At 34.1% G+C, this 21,580-nt stretch overlaps 2 protein-coding genes across 2 annotated transcripts in view; one reads left to right on the top strand and one right to left on the bottom strand.

Annotated features, from left to right (window-relative positions):
• Nucleotides 1-9,886, bottom strand: part of LOC110448961 — a 33,738-nt gene extending 23,852 nt beyond the window's left edge. The window contains exon 1 of the mRNA XM_021495485.1: nucleotides 9,734-9,886. The gene's annotated coding sequence lies outside the window, so the exon portion shown is untranslated. The remainder of the gene's footprint in view (nucleotides 1-9,733) is intronic.
• A 319-nt stretch (nucleotides 9,887-10,205) lies between these two features.
• LOC110448960 (ubiquitin-associated domain-containing protein 1-like) lies at nucleotides 10,206-21,355 on the top strand. The gene is made up of 10 exons (XM_021495483.1): nucleotides 10,206-10,542; nucleotides 12,884-12,942; nucleotides 13,243-13,353; nucleotides 13,550-13,652; nucleotides 15,920-16,028; nucleotides 16,881-16,986; nucleotides 17,198-17,314; nucleotides 18,365-18,451; nucleotides 18,762-18,900; nucleotides 20,105-21,355. The coding sequence occupies exons 1-10, from the start codon at nucleotides 10,287-10,289 to the stop codon at nucleotides 20,641-20,643; spliced, it is 1,626 nt and encodes a 541-aa protein (XP_021351158.1). The 5' UTR covers nucleotides 10,206-10,286; the 3' UTR covers nucleotides 20,644-21,355.
• The last annotated feature ends 225 nt before the right edge of the window (nucleotides 21,356-21,580 follow it).

The following is a 21,580-nucleotide window of genomic DNA, read 5'->3' as shown; positions in this document are numbered from 1 at the left end:
AGAAGGTATTCAAACAAAACTTCAATAAGTATTATACTAAGAGGTAGCACGATTTGTTTCATTATAAATTAACTGTCCATGTCTTTGATATGGCTAAGATTTGACGTTGTAAAATAATGAAATTGCATTGTTTGTTATTGAGTGATGTGTTTTATGTTTTAATTTACAATGAACTTCTGTACAAATAGCACTGTTTGATATACACGTATGCAGCAGTACATCATAGTTTATTTCAATATATAAATGCATTCGCTGTGCAAGTGAGCACATTTGATCACCTTGTGTGGCCTCGGTATTGGTTTTACTGGCCCTATTTCTATAACAGTTTGGCCATGACACATGTTTGCTAACTAATTACAAAGAAGTCTAACAGGTAAGAATGTATTGAGTTTGATTCTTGTATCATGTACCTATAGTTACACAACTGGCATAACTAGAAGATGACACACACACAGTTGTAATTACGTATAAAACGTGATCGGTAAATCTACGTTGTTATATATAAATATATATATATATTCAGGCTCTTCAAACCTGAAGAGCCCTGTGAAGGGTGAAAGCAGCTAGTTTTTTAGTCGGTCGTTAATTTTATTTTTTCTATATTTACTTCCTTCACATGGACATTTAATCACTTTTTATTATATATATATATATATATATAAACCAAATGTACCTGGTACATGGTAATATCATGCAAAAACATGCTATACGTTGCATACTTGAATATACTTAAGTTTAATCACACAGATGTATACATACAGCCTATATATCTGTATACGGTTCGTACGTGTGTCGGGTATATAATACGGCGTAGACTTGTACTAATGTGCTAATTAAAGTCACTATGTAGTTGAACCAACCATATAATACTCCCCTATTATATCCTGTCAGAGAACACGAGGTTTGGGTTGTACCGGTAGAACAGACACGTTAGCTTGTTTACACGTCAATAGCATTCCACAAACATGGTAAGCTTGCAACAAATAAAAATAATTCAATCTGATCCATAATTGTTCGGGCTAAGCATAGTCGTGTTTTGTATACTTATTTAATTAATAGCATAGGTAAGTCGATTCAGCTTAACTTGTAGAATAAAAATGGATTTTTTTTTTGAAAGATTATCATTTATGATTTATCATTTATTTTGTTTATCACTTCAAGCTTACTAGCATGGCAATGTGTCTAATCCCAATGTTAAATAGCCTGTTTTGCACGTAATACATCTATTGAAACTAAAAATCAATATTGACATTTTATTTTCAGCTCACCAATTGCAAAATGTTATGAATGCAAAGCCATATTGACAAAACAATTGTGAAAACGTATCTCCTTCTACCGGTATAATGTTTGAAGTGTAAATGATTGTCGTGCTAAACCACTGTAGATTTCGACGTCCTTAAACAAGCAATGCGACATTATAATTTATACCAATATCATTTCAATGTAAAACTTTTTTTCTGTATGACAGAATATGTCATACAGACAAAATGTTTTACATTTTAAATGATATTTTAAAACTTCCGTACTAGAGAAATAATCAGTTGATAAAATGTACACGTACTAACCAACCATAAAGAGATAACGGGTCATGATTCCTCGTCACTTAATATTACATATCTGATGACAAAGATTGATATATCTGTATTGTATTGTTTATGCCACATGGCAGCATTTGTGTCATCGAATTCTCATCAGTACAAACTAAACTCCCTCGCAGAAATATATTAATATATTGTCCTGCTGACAGTATGTATCAGTGCTACATAGCCCTATATATATAGCAAGCAAATGACTCGTTCAACAAGCAACAGAACATATAAGAATCTTGAAAACACATTAAGGAAACAACATTTGAACAAACAGCTGGTATGCACCTCGAACTAACAGTTACAATAAGGTATTTATCATAATGTAAACTACAACAAATTAATATCCAGATTAACATCAGACACAAATACACTAAAGGTGTTGCCTTGTGTTAAAAGCTTTAATGTAAAATAAACTCAAACAACAATTGGTATCAAATTCACATAAACAAATGTGGATTATTTTCTGCAAATACTAGTGGTTTTTAAGGCAAAACATAAAACAATGGTCCGCTAACAACTGAATCGCAAGGTCAGAGGAATGATGAATTGTTTTCTTTAATCAAATTAACATCAATAATCAAACATTTGGAAATCTGATAAAAACGATCTACCATACCCCTCTTCACTCTGTAGCAGCCAATGTAAAGATACTAAGTGTATTACACAGGGTATTCACCACAGCTAACATGTACACACATACAAAAATCACAATAAACCTTATCAGACAAATGGTAAAATGAATGCTCACACATATCATTGTCTTGATAGCACTGCTGCATGACTATAGAATAGTACATAACAGTGTGTCTGAAACAACTCTCTGTTTCGTTAATTGTTTCCCATCGCTTCACAAATAAAGGAAAATAAGAAATTTTCAGAAGAAAGGACTTGTTAAGAAAAAAAATAAGCTCAATAAGTTTATTATTCTGGCTAGGCAATTGCGTCGGCCTTAACACATATCCATTCAGTCTGGGTTGTTATATACATGTATGCACTAAAAATATGGGATAACTACAGCAAGTCAATCAAGGGAGGCTGAAAAAACAATTACTAGTAATACGGAGTAAGAAAGCACATATGTTAATCTAACTAAGTAGACATAACATATTGTCGTTTCGTCCATCCTGGATTTGTCAAAAGTAAACGGTTAGCCGAATGAAAACAAACACAACTAGTATGTTCCAAAGCATATAACATGTAGAATCGGCCAAAATAGGGAATGGTGTCCAGGGGACCCTTTATAATGTAACAGATTTAAAACAAACCACTACGGCATATCATTATATTTTTAATTACGGATTTCATGCAAACAGTGATTAATTAACCTCAACTACAACGTTACAATCGACTTATAGTCCATCAAAGGATATACACTCTTATAGCTATTAAAAGTGGTTTCCGAAAAGACCAAGGACAGTGAAAATGATTGAAGCCATCCTGGGCTCCCATCTATGATCACGTAAGCCAGGTTTAATATGATATGCACTGCTACCCGCACCTTAAACACACGTGCTTTTCTATTTTGATAAGCGAGGATTTTGATGTGCGAGGGAAGTAAAAATCAATACAAAATTAATGTTGGTATACATACTTTAACCATTGACGTATTTATCAACTTTCTTACAATTCAAATATGTCAATAAAAATAATATGTATATTTAAATATGTATATTTGATCATTTGAATACGATGTTAGACAGAGGTCCATGTCACTTGACGATTTAAATTTCATGATGCAAATACGTTCAAATTCTGAACTCATTTTAAAATGTTAATATACTTTATAGACCACATTATGAGAAATTCGATTTTAAAATCGTACTAAAGACTAGTTGTTAGAAGAAAAAAAATGCGTCGTGCATGTAGTCAAAAAGCTTTAAAATAAAATGAAATGCAACATACATACTTTTAATTTCACACTTCGCTTGTTGGTTATACATGTAACACGTAATTTAGATGATAAAAATCAAAGTAATACATTTGACAATGTTGTAAATTGCAACCGAAGCCTCTATTGCCCATCATAAATGTAAATAACTGCTTGTTTATGTAAGTGTGGCATCAACTAAAAGAACCATGTAAATGTGCTGGTGTAAAATAGGGACATTCTACCAGAGGGTTCATAATTTTATGTCTGGAACTCGAGTTTCAGGTCTATGTTCTCAAATAATGATCGCAAGAGTGGAAAGTCCCTTACCCATTCCACGATGAATGGTTATATTCATTTTCCTTCGTTGTTTTTACATATTCGTTGAAAATATTAAATGATGAAGGCTTAACATCATTGAATTACTATCAAGTAATTCTAGATAGTAACATCAGGTGACGAAGACAGAAGTATACCACTTGTCTGTCTTACTAGGGATGGCTATGTTGTACACAGACAGTTATTGCGAAAAGGAACAAACTTAATTTACGTGAATATTTGTCATTAAAAATGTCAAATGCAAATATTCTCCAACCAATGATAAATGTGTTTAATGGTTGAAAAGGTAGCTAGACCTGCTTCTGAAATGACCAGATAGGGTTTGTCAGTCTCAGTTTTAAATGATGTGAAATACTTGGCAAAACTCATTTAAAAGCCTTAATTTATTACTATTTTGAATTTTTCATGAAGGTGTGTTTTTAAAAATAACTTTAAATCGTGGATGTTTACGTCTCCATGCATAACTATTAAAACGATTAATATAACAGCATAATTTAATTCTATTTACTATTCATGGTTTTATATTCTTGAAAAGATAATGATCTTATATGAATATTGAACCAGCGAAAAATATACCATTTTTATAGTATTGTACGTCAGTCTATATTTTTAGGCTATGATATCCCATCTCTACCAATAAACATGTTTTGAATTTGGATATAAGCATACTTGTATGGATGAGTTAATGATCGGGGTAATTGTATTTTGTTGTTTCAATCAATGGTGTATGTATCGCTATCTGGCCCGGTCTGACGGTCATTGGAGTAGGGTTACCTGCCAGACAATGGTTCCCGGGGTGGGTGCATGATTTACAGTGGCCAGATGGTCGCCTTAACAGACGTATCAACTCAATACCATGAGGCTATATCTGTCTATTAAGGAACGTGGGACAATTCTTAAACCATAATGGATGATTGCCAATCTAAGGTATATTAAACCTGATCCGATTAATTGAGTGATTTTTTGTATTCCTGTTTAGCGATGTATTGATACTGAGGGGAATGTTGCACTTTACATATGTAGGACATATGCTGTAGTTCTTCAACATAAAGTGGTGTATACACTAAGTGACGGAATATAATTCAACAGATAATCATGTACACACCAAGTGACGGGATATAGGTCAACAGATAGTCCGGAACACATGTGAAAACACCTAGTGACGGGATATAGTATAACAGATAGTACTACTATACACACATGAACACGCCCAGTGACGGGATATAGTTCAATAGATAGTACTATTCTATGGCAAGCCAAGTTGTCATTTAGTCATGGAGCAATGTTGATCCAGTACTTAACCAAATTATATAAGATATCTTATTTCATTATAAAAGATATCTTTTATACTTTATGAGATATCTTATATAATAAATGAGATATCTTATATATTTTATAAGATATCTTATATTCTTTTGTTTATAAGATATATTATATAAGATATCTCAAAAAAGATATAAGATATCTTATAAACAAAATTAAATGCGATATCTTATATAATTCGGTTATAAGATATCTTATAAAAAAACGAGATTTGAATTTGAGATAATAAACCCTCCCCCACAGAGCTCGGAACCTATCGGTAACCGAGGGGGTCGAGAGGATTTGATCGAAAATGCCAGCCGATGACAATGGGACCAGTTATCAAATTGAAACTACATATGATTATGGCAAGCCAAGTTGTCATTTATTCATGGAGCAATGTTGATCCAGTACTTAACCAAATTATCGCCGACGAAAACGGATGTGACCTTACAACGGGAGCAGTCATTTTTAAACATTTCTTCTTTGTCGGTCTCGCGAGAGTCTCGTTCTTATAAGATATCTCATAAACTTTTCTTTATAAGATATCTTAAATATTAAATAGAATATCTTATATCTTTTATGCGATTTCTTATATAATATATAAGATATCTTATAAAGAAAATTAATTGAGATATCTTATAAAAGATATAAGATATTTTATATAATTTATAAGATATCTTATAAAGAAAAGTTTATGAGATATCATTTAAAGAACGAGACTCTCGAAATGTTTGAAAATGACTGCTCCCGTTGTAAGGTCAAATCCGTTTTAAAAATCTTAAAAATCTTATAAAGAAAAGTTTATGAGATATCTTATATCTTTTATATGATATCTTATATATATTATATAAAATATCTTATATCTTTTATAAGATATCTTATAAAAGATATAAGATATCTCATAAACTTTAAATAAGATATCTTAACTGTTTATAAGATATCTTATATGTTTATAAGATATCTTATATAATATATAAGATATCTTATATAATTTGTATCAACATATTGCTCCATGAATTAATGACAACTTGGCTTGCCATACTATACACACATGAACATGTCCAATGACGGGATATAGTATAACAGATACAAGTGTAATACTATACACACATGAACACGCCCAGTGACGGGATATAGTATAACAGATAGTACTATACACACATGAACACGCCCAGTGACGGGATATAGTATAACAGATACAAGTGTAATACTATACACACATGAACATGCCCAGTGACGGGATATAGTATAACAGATAGTACTATACAAACGTGAACACACCCAGTGACGGGATATAGTATAACAGATAGTACGGGATAAAGTTCAACATATAGTACTATACACACGTGAACACATCCAGTGACGGAGTATAGTATAACAGATAGTACTTTACACACGTGAACACGCCCAGTGACGGGATATAGTATAACAGATAGTACTATACACACGTGGACACACCCAGTGACGGGATATACAAATGTAGTATAACAGATAGTACTATACACACGTGAACACGGGGTTTAGTATTTTTTGTGAGTAAAATATGGTTATGGAAAGGCATTCTGTGTTGTGTTTAATCTATGATGACAAACAGTGTGTTTTATCCTGGGAAAGTGGTTAGGTTTAAATAGCTACTCGATCGATGTAAATATCAGATTATGTGTATGCCGTATTACGTCAAAGCCGTTGTACAAGACTAAGGATTATGTCGAAGTTACAAGGTAGAATACCAGATTACAAGTGATAAGAGACGTTTTATCACCAACTTATATCGCCTTACTTCCTTTTTATCAATAGACTGGCAATAAGTAACTTGGCGTGATTTTAACGACATTAAGAGGAAGTGAAAAAATGGCAACTATTGCGATAGCGGTTACACCTACAAATGCCGCACACATAAATATCGGTGATTTCTGGATCAATTTAAATAGAAGTCGAGATAAAAATCGTGTAAGACACGCTCACCATATACCATCGTTCCATGGTGTCCTTTTCAATCCCTTCACTAGTCACTTTGGCCATGAAAATGTGACTCTCGATAAATGAACGTGATTCATCTGTATCTAATTGACAATAAACATGAGTCAACCGTATCATCCATTATGACCATTGAAGGACTTGGCTAGGTATTTGCTATCTGTCCTGGTAGAATCTTCGATAAATACAGCCTCTTAGGAAATCAAAGACATGTCAGCCAAGAGAGGGGTATGGTTCGTTCGTCCTCATGAGTAAGCCAACGGCGTGAAAAATAATATTGCCACTGAACTCACCATTGATATTGTCTACATAGAATTCGATTATCCTCACGATTTATCCATAGCAACTTTCACATTTGCCTCTGTATTGTTTTCACGAAATATGCCCCAAAATATTTAGCCATCACGTATTTACGTCATTAACTACCGTATGAGTTTTATGGTTGAAAATCAATCCTATCTCCTTTCAGAACCAAGAAATATGAATGTATATGAAGACAAATGCAGAACAAACAACCATACACTTAGCACTTCGGGTCAAAACATAGAAATTGTGTTTGTTTTTATTTTAGAATTGCAGTTGGCGATTTAATCCACTTTAATCTGATCTAATCTAGCATGCTCTCGTTTGCCCAATGGCTTGAGTAGTCTTCCATGAAATCCGTTAGTTTCTTGAAATTAACATTCCAATTGGAAAAGTTTCCATTTCATTTCATGCAATAATGGTTTCTCAAGAGTTGTGATAAGGTCTGTAACCGTAGCATGGTATTCGGTTGGAGTATTGTTATGTCGAAGTCCTTGACTACGATCGTGTCTCCTTTGATGGGTAAACAAAGACATTATATCTGTATGACAACTTTCAGGACTTCTTCTGTCGGAATCTATACTTTCATTATAACCATTTGGCGCTATATGTACAGTGCCAAGCAGTCTTACGCAGTGTTCCTCTCATTGCCTGCGGTACTAGGTACACATGTAATGATTTCTGTTAAGGTTATAAGTTTCTGTGTAATTAGGGCAGTCTTAGACGGAATAGACAGGTCAGAGACTCAGAGGTTGAATTGGCGATATAAATATGGTTCACTGCCGAACGATGACAATACTGTCCTCAGCAGAGGCACTCGCCAAGTGATTAAAAACAAGAGCTACTGAAGTGAAAACAAAACCGGAATTCGAAATCAAAATTGATGAAATTGCAGAAAGTATGAGCAAAAGGAGGATTTAAACGAAATCCGGTCTTGTTCCGGAATGGTAAGCACCTTCTACTGCGATGATGATACCATATATGTAAATCTAGGTCAGATCCAAGCGATGTCGCGTTCTCCAATTGATACTGAGGTAGGGACAATGAAACCACTAGGAACAAAAATTAGCTTAATAAAAAACGTCGATATCCATATGGCACAGGGAAACCATTAAAGTCCCCAATATGATGGCGACCGTAAACATTGCCTTTATAGTCTACATCAATTGACGTCTCTCGGAATCCATTTTGCAATTAAAATTAAAACCTTTTCCTGACCAGCCTGTCCTCAAACATCAGAGCGTCCACTTATATTTATTGGTAAATTGATACTGAATAATTTATATGTCTGAAGCTTTCTCGTACAAATACATACTAAACTGATTGTTACCATGGCAGTTCGACTATTGAGATAATATAATTTATTAGATGAGAATCATCCCCTTTATATAGAACCACTGTTTATTTGTTAAACGGGTCATTATGTGTTGATATTATATATTAATTATTTTTGTAATGTACTATCGTTGATAGGTAAACGTGATGTCTGGCTTCATTGTATGTTAACTTTATCTACAGTGGTCACCGCTGACTAATGATACGCATACATATATGGGCGATCGTTAATATTCAGTACGTATTTAACTGACTTCTATAGTCGTATTATAGATTTGTTTCTCCCTTATTTATTAACTCTACACAGTAAACTTTAAAGTCAGATTTCAAATCTTATAATCCATATATTTAAAGACAGCTTACACATGACTAAAAATACGTTTATTTTTTTCCCTTGCTCCATAGGTATCGCTAATATTTATGATTAAGGAATTAAATTCTGGAATTTTTAAATCCTCTTGACTGGTCAACATTGCGTTAATTTGACAAGCTATTTTCATACATTCCAATTGAAATGCGCACAATGCTCAAAACACAAATAAATTATACAGCTAATTTACTGTTCTATTTTAGCTTAAGTGTTATTTCAGACTACAGTTTAATGGGTTTGTATATAAATTATCGTTAACATATCATAGCTATAGATAAAAGATAATAAAATGACGTGAATGTTCTGTGTATATTTGAGATTATGTACAGAATATGTCTTTCTCGACCAACTCTAGCATGCTACATATATCTAATACTTTATATAGATTCACTAATTTATATTGAATATTTCAATGAAGTGCAATCTTAACCACTTACATTATACTGTGTGTCTTGACTTGATAAATAGTGAAGTAAATAAATGTATATAAATATATATCGTTTATATTTAACCCGGGTATGTCACGGTACTTAATACACTACAGAAGTTGGTGCGCTGTCAATGACTATCAAATTAATATAGTAAAAAATAACTTATGTTATAAAAATGATTTAAAATAAGACAAATGATCAGTAGAGTATTACTTACCGTCTGTTTTGGATTATTCCATGTAAAATCTCTATGTAAACGACATATAATCACATGCTATGTGCTTGGGTTTAAGTTAGCCACTCTGCTACCTGTGCATGGCACCCGAGTGGCACACCGCCATGTTTGTTACCAATGAAGCGTATGGTCACTAAGGTCGTTTAAATAATCGTCTGAACACTATACCTTTATATCAAGCTAACTCAAATTAAACTTAAATTCGTGTTTATGTCCCCCATTGTACACATGCAAAGGGAACGAGGTTTCTTCAACATGTTTTATTCTCAGTTCAAGTATTCAATGGCAGAAACTGATTAGTTTCGTGAAATTGCTTTGCATTGAAAGGATATATATATATATCTTCATGGATCGATGAACACAATTAAAATCAAGAGTTTTTTCCCTTCCATTTAGATAGTTGGAAAAATCGCCAATAGGTGGCGTTCTAAAGCGTTTTAATGATTCCGATCTTTAACAGTTCGGAACAACCTCGGGTAGCGGAGAAAAGACTAGAAATTCCATATTTGTCATTTCGCACAGAGAAAACAACTTTATGTTTGTCTCTGAGACCAGCATCCTCCCTCCTACAGGGATGAGGGTGCGGGTATTGGACATGGAGGGTCAGGAATTCATAATTGACCTGAATCCAGACTCGAAAATTGACGATGTAAAAATAAGATCATTAGGTCATTTTCTGAACCCAGCCGACAGTATGAAAAGTTCTCTTTACCACAAGATTCTTCTGGTTCGTACAGGAAAAGTTCTTAGCGACGAAAAGACATTGTCACAAGAAGGAGTAACAGATAATGGTAGTATGAAATATTAGCATGAATGTCCATAAACTGTAGTGCAACTGTTTTCGTTTTGTAAACAAATTGACGGAGTAGACACGAGCATGATGTATCTTGACTTCAAAGTGACAAAGGTTGTTTTTGAAAACAAGGATACACTTTCGTTACGTTTCTCTTGTTAATCAGTTAATTGACAGCTTGCTAAGCATATTTTCATTTGAAGATATATTAGATCTTCATTTTATTAGGATTGGATTATTTCCATTTATCAGTTTATATCTCCAATTATTCAATGGTTTTTTAAACAATAAAAAATATGTCAGAAGATGTCCAGAGAGAGTGGCTGATATAATTTCCTAACCAATCAGAAACATTGGATGTACAGTACCATGCAACTTAATTCAAAATGTGTGGCTATTTTCACAGCAGCCTGATTTCCAAAAATAGGAAATGAATATTTGCAAGCTGCATGCGACCATGTAACAATTTGCATCCTCATCCTGCAAGGAGTGATAGCATCCTATGGTTGCTCCGACTTCAGGTTGTCATAACTTTGAAACGTGCTGTTTTGGAATCTTTGCTATCCTTATGTTTAGTTTTGGGACTGTTAGCCTCTGCACCTGTTAGCCAATTAATGCATTTATGGAACAAGGGTGAACAGGTAAAAGGGTGAATGGACTTATTTTTGGGACACACAAGACCTGGAACCAGCATATATCTTTGCCTCTTTAATTCCATCACTGAAACACACAGGGGTGTACATTTGATATTAAGAGTACTAACCCACTGGAAGATTTTGATAAATTTTTCTAGCCCTTCCAATATTTTCATGGTAAATTATCACTAGCCTAGAAACTAAATAAACTATCCCTGGGCATGAGCTTGAGGCTTAGCTAATACTTGTGGGATTGAACATCCCAAATTGACTATAGTATGCATCATATTAAACATGGGTTTGTTGTGGTTTCTGTAACAGTATGATATCATGGTGGATAAGTAGCAGCAGTTTTTATTTATTTCGATATTTATATGAATAAACCAACTCATTATTTGAATCCAGAAAAAGAACCCTCCAATCTGTTTTACAAGTTTACCAATAACTTAGGTCCATCTGTTCAGTGTTAACTTTATTCTTTTAACAAAATCTTCGCAATAACCAATTGGCCCAGGCTAATGATATTTGGCCAGAAGCATACTAGGATGAAGGGCTACAAAATGTCTTCAAATGAATGACTTTCGCCCATATTCAAGGTCACAGGTCAAATATGTTAAAATCTTTTTAAAGAAGTTCTGAATAACCAAAAGGTCTGTGGTAATGATTGGCTAGTAACATGCTGGCATGAAAGGCTATCAAGATTGTCAAGTGAATGATCTTCACCCATAGTTTAGGTCACAGGGGTCAAATATATCAAAACATTAAACAACTTCTCCTAAATAAAGCTTGGCTGGGACAATGATATTTAGCCAGTAGCATGCTGGAATGTAAGGTTTAAAAATTTCGTTCAAAATAAGGACCTTGAATCATATGCAAGGCCACAGGAGTCAAATATGTTAAAATCTGTAATCTACTTCTTCTGATTAACCATTATGCAAAGGGTGGTGATATGTGACCAGTAGCATGCTTAGATGAAGAGCTATATATATATATATATATATATCAAGTTTGTTCATTTGAATGACCTTGACACCTTCTATTTCACATCTGGTCAATTGTAAAAGTCATCAAGTTGCAAGTTATGGATGAAAGGCTATAAAGTGTTCAAAGTAATATGTCCTTGTTTGACTTCCAAGGTGACAGGCCAGGGGTCAGATGTGTTTAAATCTTTTGGCAGGTTCTTTTGAATGACTTTGAGTAAAGACACTGATATTTTTGCCAGTAGCTTTATTTTAGTCCACTTTTAAAGTAGCAAGTGTGAGATTAATACCTGGTGAGCGATGCAGGCCCATTGAGCCTCTTGTAATATTCTTGTCTGAATGTAATCACATGCTCAGGGCAATCTTTTAGAGTTGTATTCATTGTGGTCTATCATTATGTAAACTAGTATTTAAGTTGTAAACTTTGGTAAACTACTGCCGCTCATATGGTGTGTAAGTTATATCCTCCCGTTCATACTTGCATAAAAATTCGAAAAATCGAGATTCAACCCCTATGTAACATTAGGTTTAATATTGTAAAAAAAATGAGACTTATACTTATTCATATCTATATAATATACAGGTATATTTGAATCCTATTCAATTCGAAGTATTTATAGCAAATTATTTAAAATCATAATTTGTTTAACTTTGACGGTAAATTGTTTTTCTAATAATTGGATAATTAAACAGAACAATATTGAATTTCAATATTTCATTGCAGATGAGCTGATTATACTGAAGAAGAGACTAGTACCATCAAGATATGAAAGCAAAGATCCGGTATGAGTCGGTGATAGTGGCTTATCTTGAAATTTGATAATACACTGAAATTTTAATACGCTAAAATAAAAGTACTTTAACAATATATATATAATCAGTATATAATGCAATACAGATAAGTTGTCTTGCAATTTATCACAATACAGGTTAGCTGTGTGGCAATACATCACATTACATATTTTTCTGTACAAGTCCACCAGGCCATTATATGTATAACAGAAAGAATTATTAATTATCTTTATACAAATAAAAAACTGAGGTATTCATTACCAACTCTAGTGAATGTTTTTATTTTATTAGCTACAGAAAGATGAAGGTAAAAAGATCACCATGGATACTATTAAAGAGGTGACATGCCGTCTTCCAGTAGCGAAAGCACCAAAGGCTCCTGAAACTCCACCAAACTTGGACGTAAGTTATAAATTAAAGGCTACATTATTGTATGTTTGGATTGAGATCAATGTAATGCAATAAGTTCATTTGTCAGACAAGCTTCAATCATAGATTTGCTAAATGTTTGCAGCATCAGTTATTTGATGAAATATGTAGCTTACTAGATAACAGAAATGAATTAATATATTTGGTGTCAAATTATGTTTTATTTCAGTTTCAGACAGAACTAAGGAAGATCTTAGTCTCACTAATAGAGGCTTCCCAAAAGATTCTTTGTCTTAATCCAGAGGCATCAAAGATATTTAAACAAGCTGAAGGTACTAAAATGTATTGTTTCTCTAGCCTTTTCATTGGAAATCATTATTATAAGGCTTAACCAGATTTCAATTTCCTGTTATGCAGTTTTCTCCCATGCCATGAAAATTTAGAATTGATAATGCCATTGTTGTTTTTAGCTCACCTGGTCCGAAGGACCATAGTGAGCTTATGCCGTGGCGCAGCATCCGTCGTCAGTTTTTTCTTTAAAACCCTTTTCTTCCTAAACGCTAAAGAGGATTTCAACCAAATTTAGTCGTAAGCATCACTAGGGGAGGGCAATCATTTCTTAAATAAATGAGGTTGGTTTGACTCCTGGGGGCGAGGCCCTTAGCTAAATTTGCTTTACAACACATCTCCTCCTAAACAGTAGGGAGGATTTCAACCAAATTTAGTCTGAAGCATCAGTAGGAAAGGGCAATCATTTCTTAAATAAATGAGGTTGGTTCGACCCCTGAGGCCAGGGGGGCGGGGCCCTGAAGAGGAACTTAGCTAAATTTGCTTAAAAACACATCTCCTCCTAAACACCAGAGAGGAGTTCAACCAGATTTAGTCTGAAGCATCAGTAGAGATCGGCAATAATTTCTTAAATAAATGAAGTCGGTTCGACCCCTGAGGCCAGGGGGGCGGGGCCATGAACGGAACCTTAGCTAAATTTGTTTTAAAACGCATCTCCTCCTAAACGCCAGAGAGGATTTCAACCAAATTTAGTCTGAAGCATCACTAGGGGAGGGCAATCATTTCTTAAATAAATGAGGTTGGTTCAACCCCTGAGGTCAGGGGGGGGTGGGGGCAGGGCCCTGAAGGGGAACTTAGCTTAATTTGCTTTAAAGCGCATCTCCTCCTAAATGTCAGAGAAGATTTCAACCAAATTGCTCTGAAACTTCATTGGGGGAGGGCAATCATTTCCTAAATAAATGAGACTGGTTCGACCCCTAGGGCTAGGAAGACCGGGCCCCAAAGAGGAAAATTATCTAATATTAGCTTTAAGACGCTAATATCCCCTAATTGCCTGAGTGGATTGTACAAAATTTGGTCAAAAACATTATTGAGGAAGATAAAAACACTTCTTAATTGAATGAGGTTGATTTGACCCCTGCGGTCCTAAGAAATGGTACAGCTAGATTATCATATTCTATGGTGTAGTTTTCATAAATTGTTAAAAAATGGTTTCTAGGTTTATAAAAGCTTATAGTTGAATGAAAATTAAAGTATTGTCTAATTACACCCTGTAATATGACATATTACTTATTTCAAAATCTGTTAACATAGCAACTCAATGGAGGCCTCTGATTAGTTGAAAGTCAGATATTGTGGTCCCAGTTGGGTTAGAACATAGATCTTGTCTGGTTTTGAGGCAATTTCATATAAAGATGTACTAATGCATTCAGTTGTAATGACTAAAATATAAAACCAGGTGAGCGATACAGGTCCAATGGACCTCTTGCTAAAATATATTCAAGCAACAGGAAGTATATACATGTATAGAATTTTATTCTACAATTCATTGTAATTTTTTAACAGAGGAGAAAGAATTTGAATAGCATTATGATAAGAAAATATAAGAGCTGGATGCCTTTCTGTTAAAATAACCTTTTTAACATGCTATCCATGTAGTGAAGCAAAAAGGAAATGTTCAATTCTGTATAGATACAAACTGCCTTTTATCACTAAGGCAACATTAGTTCAATACATTTCATGTAATTATACAGATGTAGTAAATTGAATTTTCTTTTTCCGGAAAAAGTGATTTATCTGTTTTTCTCAGCCTTGGCTCTTAGGATATGATTATTTGTACATGTAGTTGTAAGTATCTGTTTGATGTATAGTTATTATTGTGATCACTGATAAATTCATCTAAAAAGTTGCATACAGATTCCTTTTAAGTTGTGTAATTTATATGACTTTGGTGGGAATTGGAGTCCACATATTTAGCAGGTCAGCAATGTAATAGACAGTGCCAGAGTTACGAATTCAACTCTATGCAGAATGTCATGTTTTAAATAGACTGTATGAATAACACTAAAGGAAATCAAATATGTATACAGTGTCAAGGTGTGCTGATCATTCAAAAAAACATTTGTTTTAGATTGATAACTTTAAATCAAAGTGTATAATTAATCTTACCATGGTTTTTATATTAAATTGTTTTCTTATTCTCTTGTGCTATTAAAGTTGACAGTGTAATATATTCTGCATTTCTTATTTAGATTAATATCTTATATATATATTACATGCTAATTGAAAGAGCCATTTTCAACCTCCACAGATATGTTGAAAGAATCAACAGAGCCTAAGATTGATCAGGTTTCATTGCGAAAACTCACGGAAATGGGATTTCCTGAAGGAAGAGCAAAGAAAGCTTTAGTGTTGAATAAGTGAGTTGGTAAACCTAAAGATACTTTGAAATGTTTATATAGTTTTATAAATGTGACATACTCCCAATCAACACTAATTCTTTTTCTAGAAGAATAGCAGATATGTACTGAGAAGGCAGATTAAGTATAAACCATACACAGTAATACCTGGTGGTGATTTTTGTTCTATTAAAAATAAATTAGATTGATTGACAAATTCTTGAATTGCTGTTCTGATTACTATTCAGTAAACATCTAATTAAACATTTGGTTTTTGATATTGCATTAATCTATTCAAATTTTTATCCACAAAGAACCATGTCCATCAGTTCAGGTTCAAAAACTCTATAGCCTGATGTTTTAAACTGATAATAAACACCCCTAGGATGTCATTATCTTAAACTGATATTTAAACACCCCCAGGATGTCATTATCTTACATTGATAACACACACACCTTTCAGGATGTCATTATCTTACATTGATAACACACACACCTCTCAGAATGTTATTATCTTACATTGATAATAAACACCCCCAGGATGTCATTATCTTACATTGATAACACACACACCTTTAGAGTGTCATTATCTTACATTGATAACACACACACCTTTCAGAATGTCATTATCTTACATTGATATATATAACACACACCTTTCAGAATGTCATTATCTTACATTGATATATATAACACACACCTTTCAGAATGTCATTATCTTACATTGATAACACACACACCTTTCAGGATGTCATTATCTTACATTGATATATAACACACACACACCTTTCAGAATGTCATTATCTTACATTGATAACACACACACCTTTCAGGATGTCATTATCTTACATTGATAACACACACACCTTTCAGAATGTCAGTGACAGAGTCCATGGAGTGGTTGATACAGCACGAGTCTGATCCTAATATTGATGAACCTGTCCCTGGCACTGAAGAGGTGCAGGAACCAGAGGACCAGGTTAGAGCACTTTTCCAGAGTTATCCTCCATCTTTCATAGTAGTTTTTATGTATAATGTTAAAAATTGTCTTTTATGTCAATGGAACAGAAATTGAAGAAACATCATACAAAGGCTTTAAAAAGGTCCCGAAATGGAGGCAAACTCAATCACCCCTTTTTTCAGCTAGTGTTGTGTCTGTTTTGACTTCTGTTGTTGATATTTTTGTGTAGACTGAAGGAGCTGTTGGAGGTGTGGAGGATAATGATGAGGGTCAGTCACCTCAGGTCACTAACATACTCAAGTCACTACGGGCATTCAGGAAAAGAGAGTTCAAAGCAAACCCAAGGGCTAGTATCATGGAACTATCATTTCTTTGTGATCAGCTGAAATTTATCTTCAAGTGTTGCAAATTTACAGCCGCTAGTAAAGATGTTAACAGGCTACAAATAATTACAAGTTTGCATTTATGTCAAGATGAAAATTATGGAATGGAGATGTGCATGCATACGTTTGACAACAATCAAATTCCTTGTTTAGTGTAGAGAGGGAGAATGAGTGGCTGGGTAACTGTCAGACAGTCCATTCATTATATATAATGGAACTGAGGGCCCAAAGTGGCTGATACTAATTAATTTAAGGAATAGACAGTTTCTAGGGCATTAACCCACGGAAAAAACACAAAAAAATTAAAATGTCATCAACACTAAAGTCTATTAATTTCTAGAAAGTAAAGGAATTGTTTTTATTAGTGTGCTTCATTATGACAATCACAAGTAATTGCAACATGATACTACTGATGAAACTAATTAAAACAAATCTTTATAAAACTGAATTTCTTGTGAAAATGTGAAATTATTCAAGCAATTTTTAATAAAAGTTTAAAATCGAATCAGGGGAAGTAACTACATTTATATAAGAGATTAAAAAGTTACAAAAAGTTATCTCCCATCCTTCAATCGTTAACACAAATCACTAAAAAATCACACATTAAAATGTTTGGAAAATAAATCTGGAATCCTTACCATGTCATTTAGCAGTGAATATTCTTATGAAATGAAGTTATAGGGTATACTGGAATCATGTTATTTTTTCTATCAATCGATGGAATCTTGTATGAATAACTCCTATTGTTCTTATTCCAATTTCACGAAATTTTAATACTGTAGTCACCACACTCTGAAGTTCTGTAGTTGTGCTTCCTTTTTTAACTCAGCTTCTTTAATGATGAAAAGTGTGCTCCATTTACAAAAGTATTGCCAAATCTGTTTAGGGGTTATAGCACCAAACAAGCTAAATATAGGTAGTAAATGTTGATCAATCTTAGCATTATTTCTGTAAAATTGTTTCATAACTAATAAAATATGTGTATCTGTGAATAGATGTATATCTCGTTACAGGCCCTCCAGAACCTAGTAGAGATGGGATTCCCAGAGAAGGATGCCATTGATGCTCTGAGAGTGGGCAGAAACGACCAGGACGCCGCCGTAAGTGGTCCAGGAACATGTAAACTATAATGTCCTAGACCTATTAACTTAACAATGGTTTCACACAAACATTATAGCAGTTTATTTCATGAAATGTTATTGAAAAAATGAAGTACATTATTTTAACTATAATCTTATAAATTCAGAGACAAAAAAATCAAAGGAATAAGCTTAATTTCATGAATGTATTTTAGTTTTGTTAAATATAAATACTTTACACATGCAGATAAATTTTAAACTACAACATATTTTAATTCAAAATAAAATGACAGTTTGTTTATACTTAACAATGATTGTGATGAATTTTCAGTGTGACTGGTTGCTAGGCGACAGGAAAACAAAGCCTGAAGAAATGGAGGAAGGAATTGATACCAATAGCTCCATCTACAAAGCCATCATGGCCAATCCAACGGTACAACTAGGACTCAACAACCCCCGTTGTCTACTAGGTCAGAGGCTACAACTGTTCTGTTGAATAACTTATTAAATTATCATGTGAATGAGGAAGTAGGAACTACTTTTCTTAGCTCACCTGGTCCGAAAGACCATGGTGAGCTTATGCCATACCACAGCGTCCGTCCGTCATCCGTCCGTCAACTTTTCCTTTAAAACACTACTATTCATGAACGCCTGAGCAGATTTTGACCAAATTTGGTCAATAGCATCCTTGGGAGAAGGGGAACAAATATTGTTCAACTGGTGAGTCTGGCCCTCCTGGGGGCTGGGGGACGGGGCCCAATAGGGGAAATATAGCAAATTCTTTAAAATCCTTCTTCTTCTGTAGGAATAAAAGGATTTGTTCCAAATTTAGTCTGAAGCATCCTTGGGAGAAGGGGAACCAATTTTGTATAAACCATGGGTGTGGCCCCCCAGGGGCCTGAGGGGCGGGGCCCGATAGGGGAAACATAGCAAATTCTTTAAAATCCTTCTTCTTCTGTAGGAATAAAAGGATTTAATCCATATTTGGTGTGGCGCATCATCTTTGGGTAAAGGGGAACCAATTTTGTATAAACGGTGGGTCTGGCCCCCCTGGGGGCTAAGGGGCAGGGCCCAATAGGGGAAATATAGCAAATTCTTTAAAATCCTTCTTCTTCTGTAGGAATAAAAGGATTTGTTCCATATTTGTTCTGAAGCATTCTTGGGTCAAGGGGACTCAATTTTGTATAATTGGTGGGTATGACCCCCGGTTGCATAGGGGTGGGGCTCTGTTTGAAGTTTGTTCTCGCTATATCTCAAGTACTGGATGGATCTTTCTGAAATTTCATACAGCACCTACTTCATACCAATTATTTTAAACATATTCAGGTGAGCGATACAGGCCCTCTGGGCTTCTTGTATTGAATATATTTCTATTAAAACATCATGCAATAAATATTCTTTCAGGTGTGAACTCAAAACAGTGAACAGGTCTTAAATTAATTGAAAATATGTGGATTGACAGAAGACTTTTCACTGTGCCTTGTTAATATTGTATAGACAAATTGTGTACCATTGGTGTACTTCAGTTTTGCATGTTTATTTATCAGATGTTCTTAAGGCATAATTTAGATAAAGTCACATTATACCTGTTTATTCAATTATCAGATTTAGAGATAAAATCATACCATACAGTATGTATCTGTATGTATAATCATCTCCTTGTTTGTTTTCCAGCATTTTTACAGATGTTGGAGAGTCCTTTTATGACACAGCAGTGGCTGAATGATCCAGAGACTGGGCCTCTATTAGTACAAATATCTCGTATTTATCACTCGGAGAAACACTCAGGTACACAATCAGACTCGGCCACCAAAACCACGGAAACTATGACATTGTCCTCATCTATTTCATCATCAGGATCATCTGACTCCTCTTTTGCCAGCACGTCAACGCAAATCCTTTCATCTCAGCATAATAGAACATCCCAAGAGTCCCTCTCCATTGCCAACAGCCAAATGTCAAGGTCGGAGAGTGATCCTATTGGAACAAGGTCACGGTTACCAGACAATGACACTGTCGATTCAAGGTCAAGGTTACCTGAAGATGCTTCATCTGTTTCTTTAGGAAATTCCCCCATGGAGGGAGGTAGTGAAAATGATCTAAGACCATCAGTTGCTAGGCAACAACGTGATGCAGGGTCATCTCCAGTTACAATGTCAAGGTCTTCATCGTCAGGAAAGGTAAAAGGTGACAATAAGCCTAAAGGAAGGTGACATCCTGACTTTGATGCAAATTAATGACATTTTAGTATTTATGATTTATATAAGATTCACAGCACTATTATTATTTTTCATTACCTAAAACAATTTCCATTCTTTAACCTGATTCTTACTAAAAATAAGACAATGTTAATCTAATTCAAAATGCCATACTTCCTTAGTCTGTCTTAATGATTCCATTATACTTAGGACTGTGTTAGTACACTGTAGTATCAAATGTCAAAAGACATTTTAAAAATGAATTTGAAGAGCTTGAATTCAGTATGAAACATATCCTCTGAAAATGATTATATATTTTTCATGTAATTGAAAATAATCAACCTTGTGACATAATGCAGACTATTGTTACAAAATGTCAAGCTTGTATTCATAAAGCTATATCCCAATTATCAGGCAGACATTTTTTGAAGTTAAAAACACAGCATAATTTCTTGACAGGGTACATTTTTTTGTCTGTAAAAAAACTTCATATCGGTATGTAAGAAATTAACTTTTAAATACATAGTGTTCTATGTGGTATAAATGCTGGTACACACGTAGTGTTATGTGTTGGTATAAAAGCTGGTAAACATGTAGTGTTGTGTGTATGATAAAAGCGGGCTTATATGTAGTGTAATGTGTTGCATAAATGCTGGTATACATGTAGTTGTATGTGGTATAAATGCTGGTATACATGTAGTGTTATAAGTGGTATAAATGCTGGTATACATGTAGTGTTATAAGTGGTATACAATGCTGATATACATGTAGTTATATGTGGTATAAATGCTGGTATACATGTAGTGTTATAAGTGGTATAAATGCTGGTATACATGTAGTGTTATAAGTGGTATACAATGCTGATATACATGTAGTTATATGTGGTATAAATGCTGGTATACATGAAGTGTTGTTTGTAGTATAAATGCTGGTATACATGTAGTTATATGTG

The sequence above is a fragment of the Mizuhopecten yessoensis genome, unplaced genomic scaffold (assembly GCF_002113885.1).
Source record: "Mizuhopecten yessoensis strain PY_sf001 unplaced genomic scaffold, ASM211388v2 scaffold4403, whole genome shotgun sequence".
In the NCBI taxonomy this organism is placed as follows: Eukaryota; Metazoa; Mollusca; class Bivalvia; order Pectinida; family Pectinidae; genus Mizuhopecten; species Mizuhopecten yessoensis.
Note: the sequence above shows the minus strand (reverse complement) of the source record. Positions and strands in the feature narration are given on the sequence as shown.

Bases quoted from the DNA above. Each gene is read 5' to 3' on its own strand.
- LOC110448960 (XM_021495483.1), top strand. From the start codon at position 10,287: ATGTTTGTCTCTGAGACCAGCATCCTCCCTCCTACAGGGATGAGGGTG. The intron at 13,653-15,919 runs GTACTAAAATGT...CAACCTCCACAG, and splicing joins GATATTTAAACAAGCTGAAG to ATATGTTGAAAGAATCAACA. The intron at 16,029-16,880 runs GTGAGTTGGTAA...CACACCTTTCAG, and splicing joins AAAGCTTTAGTGTTGAATAA to AATGTCAGTGACAGAGTCCA.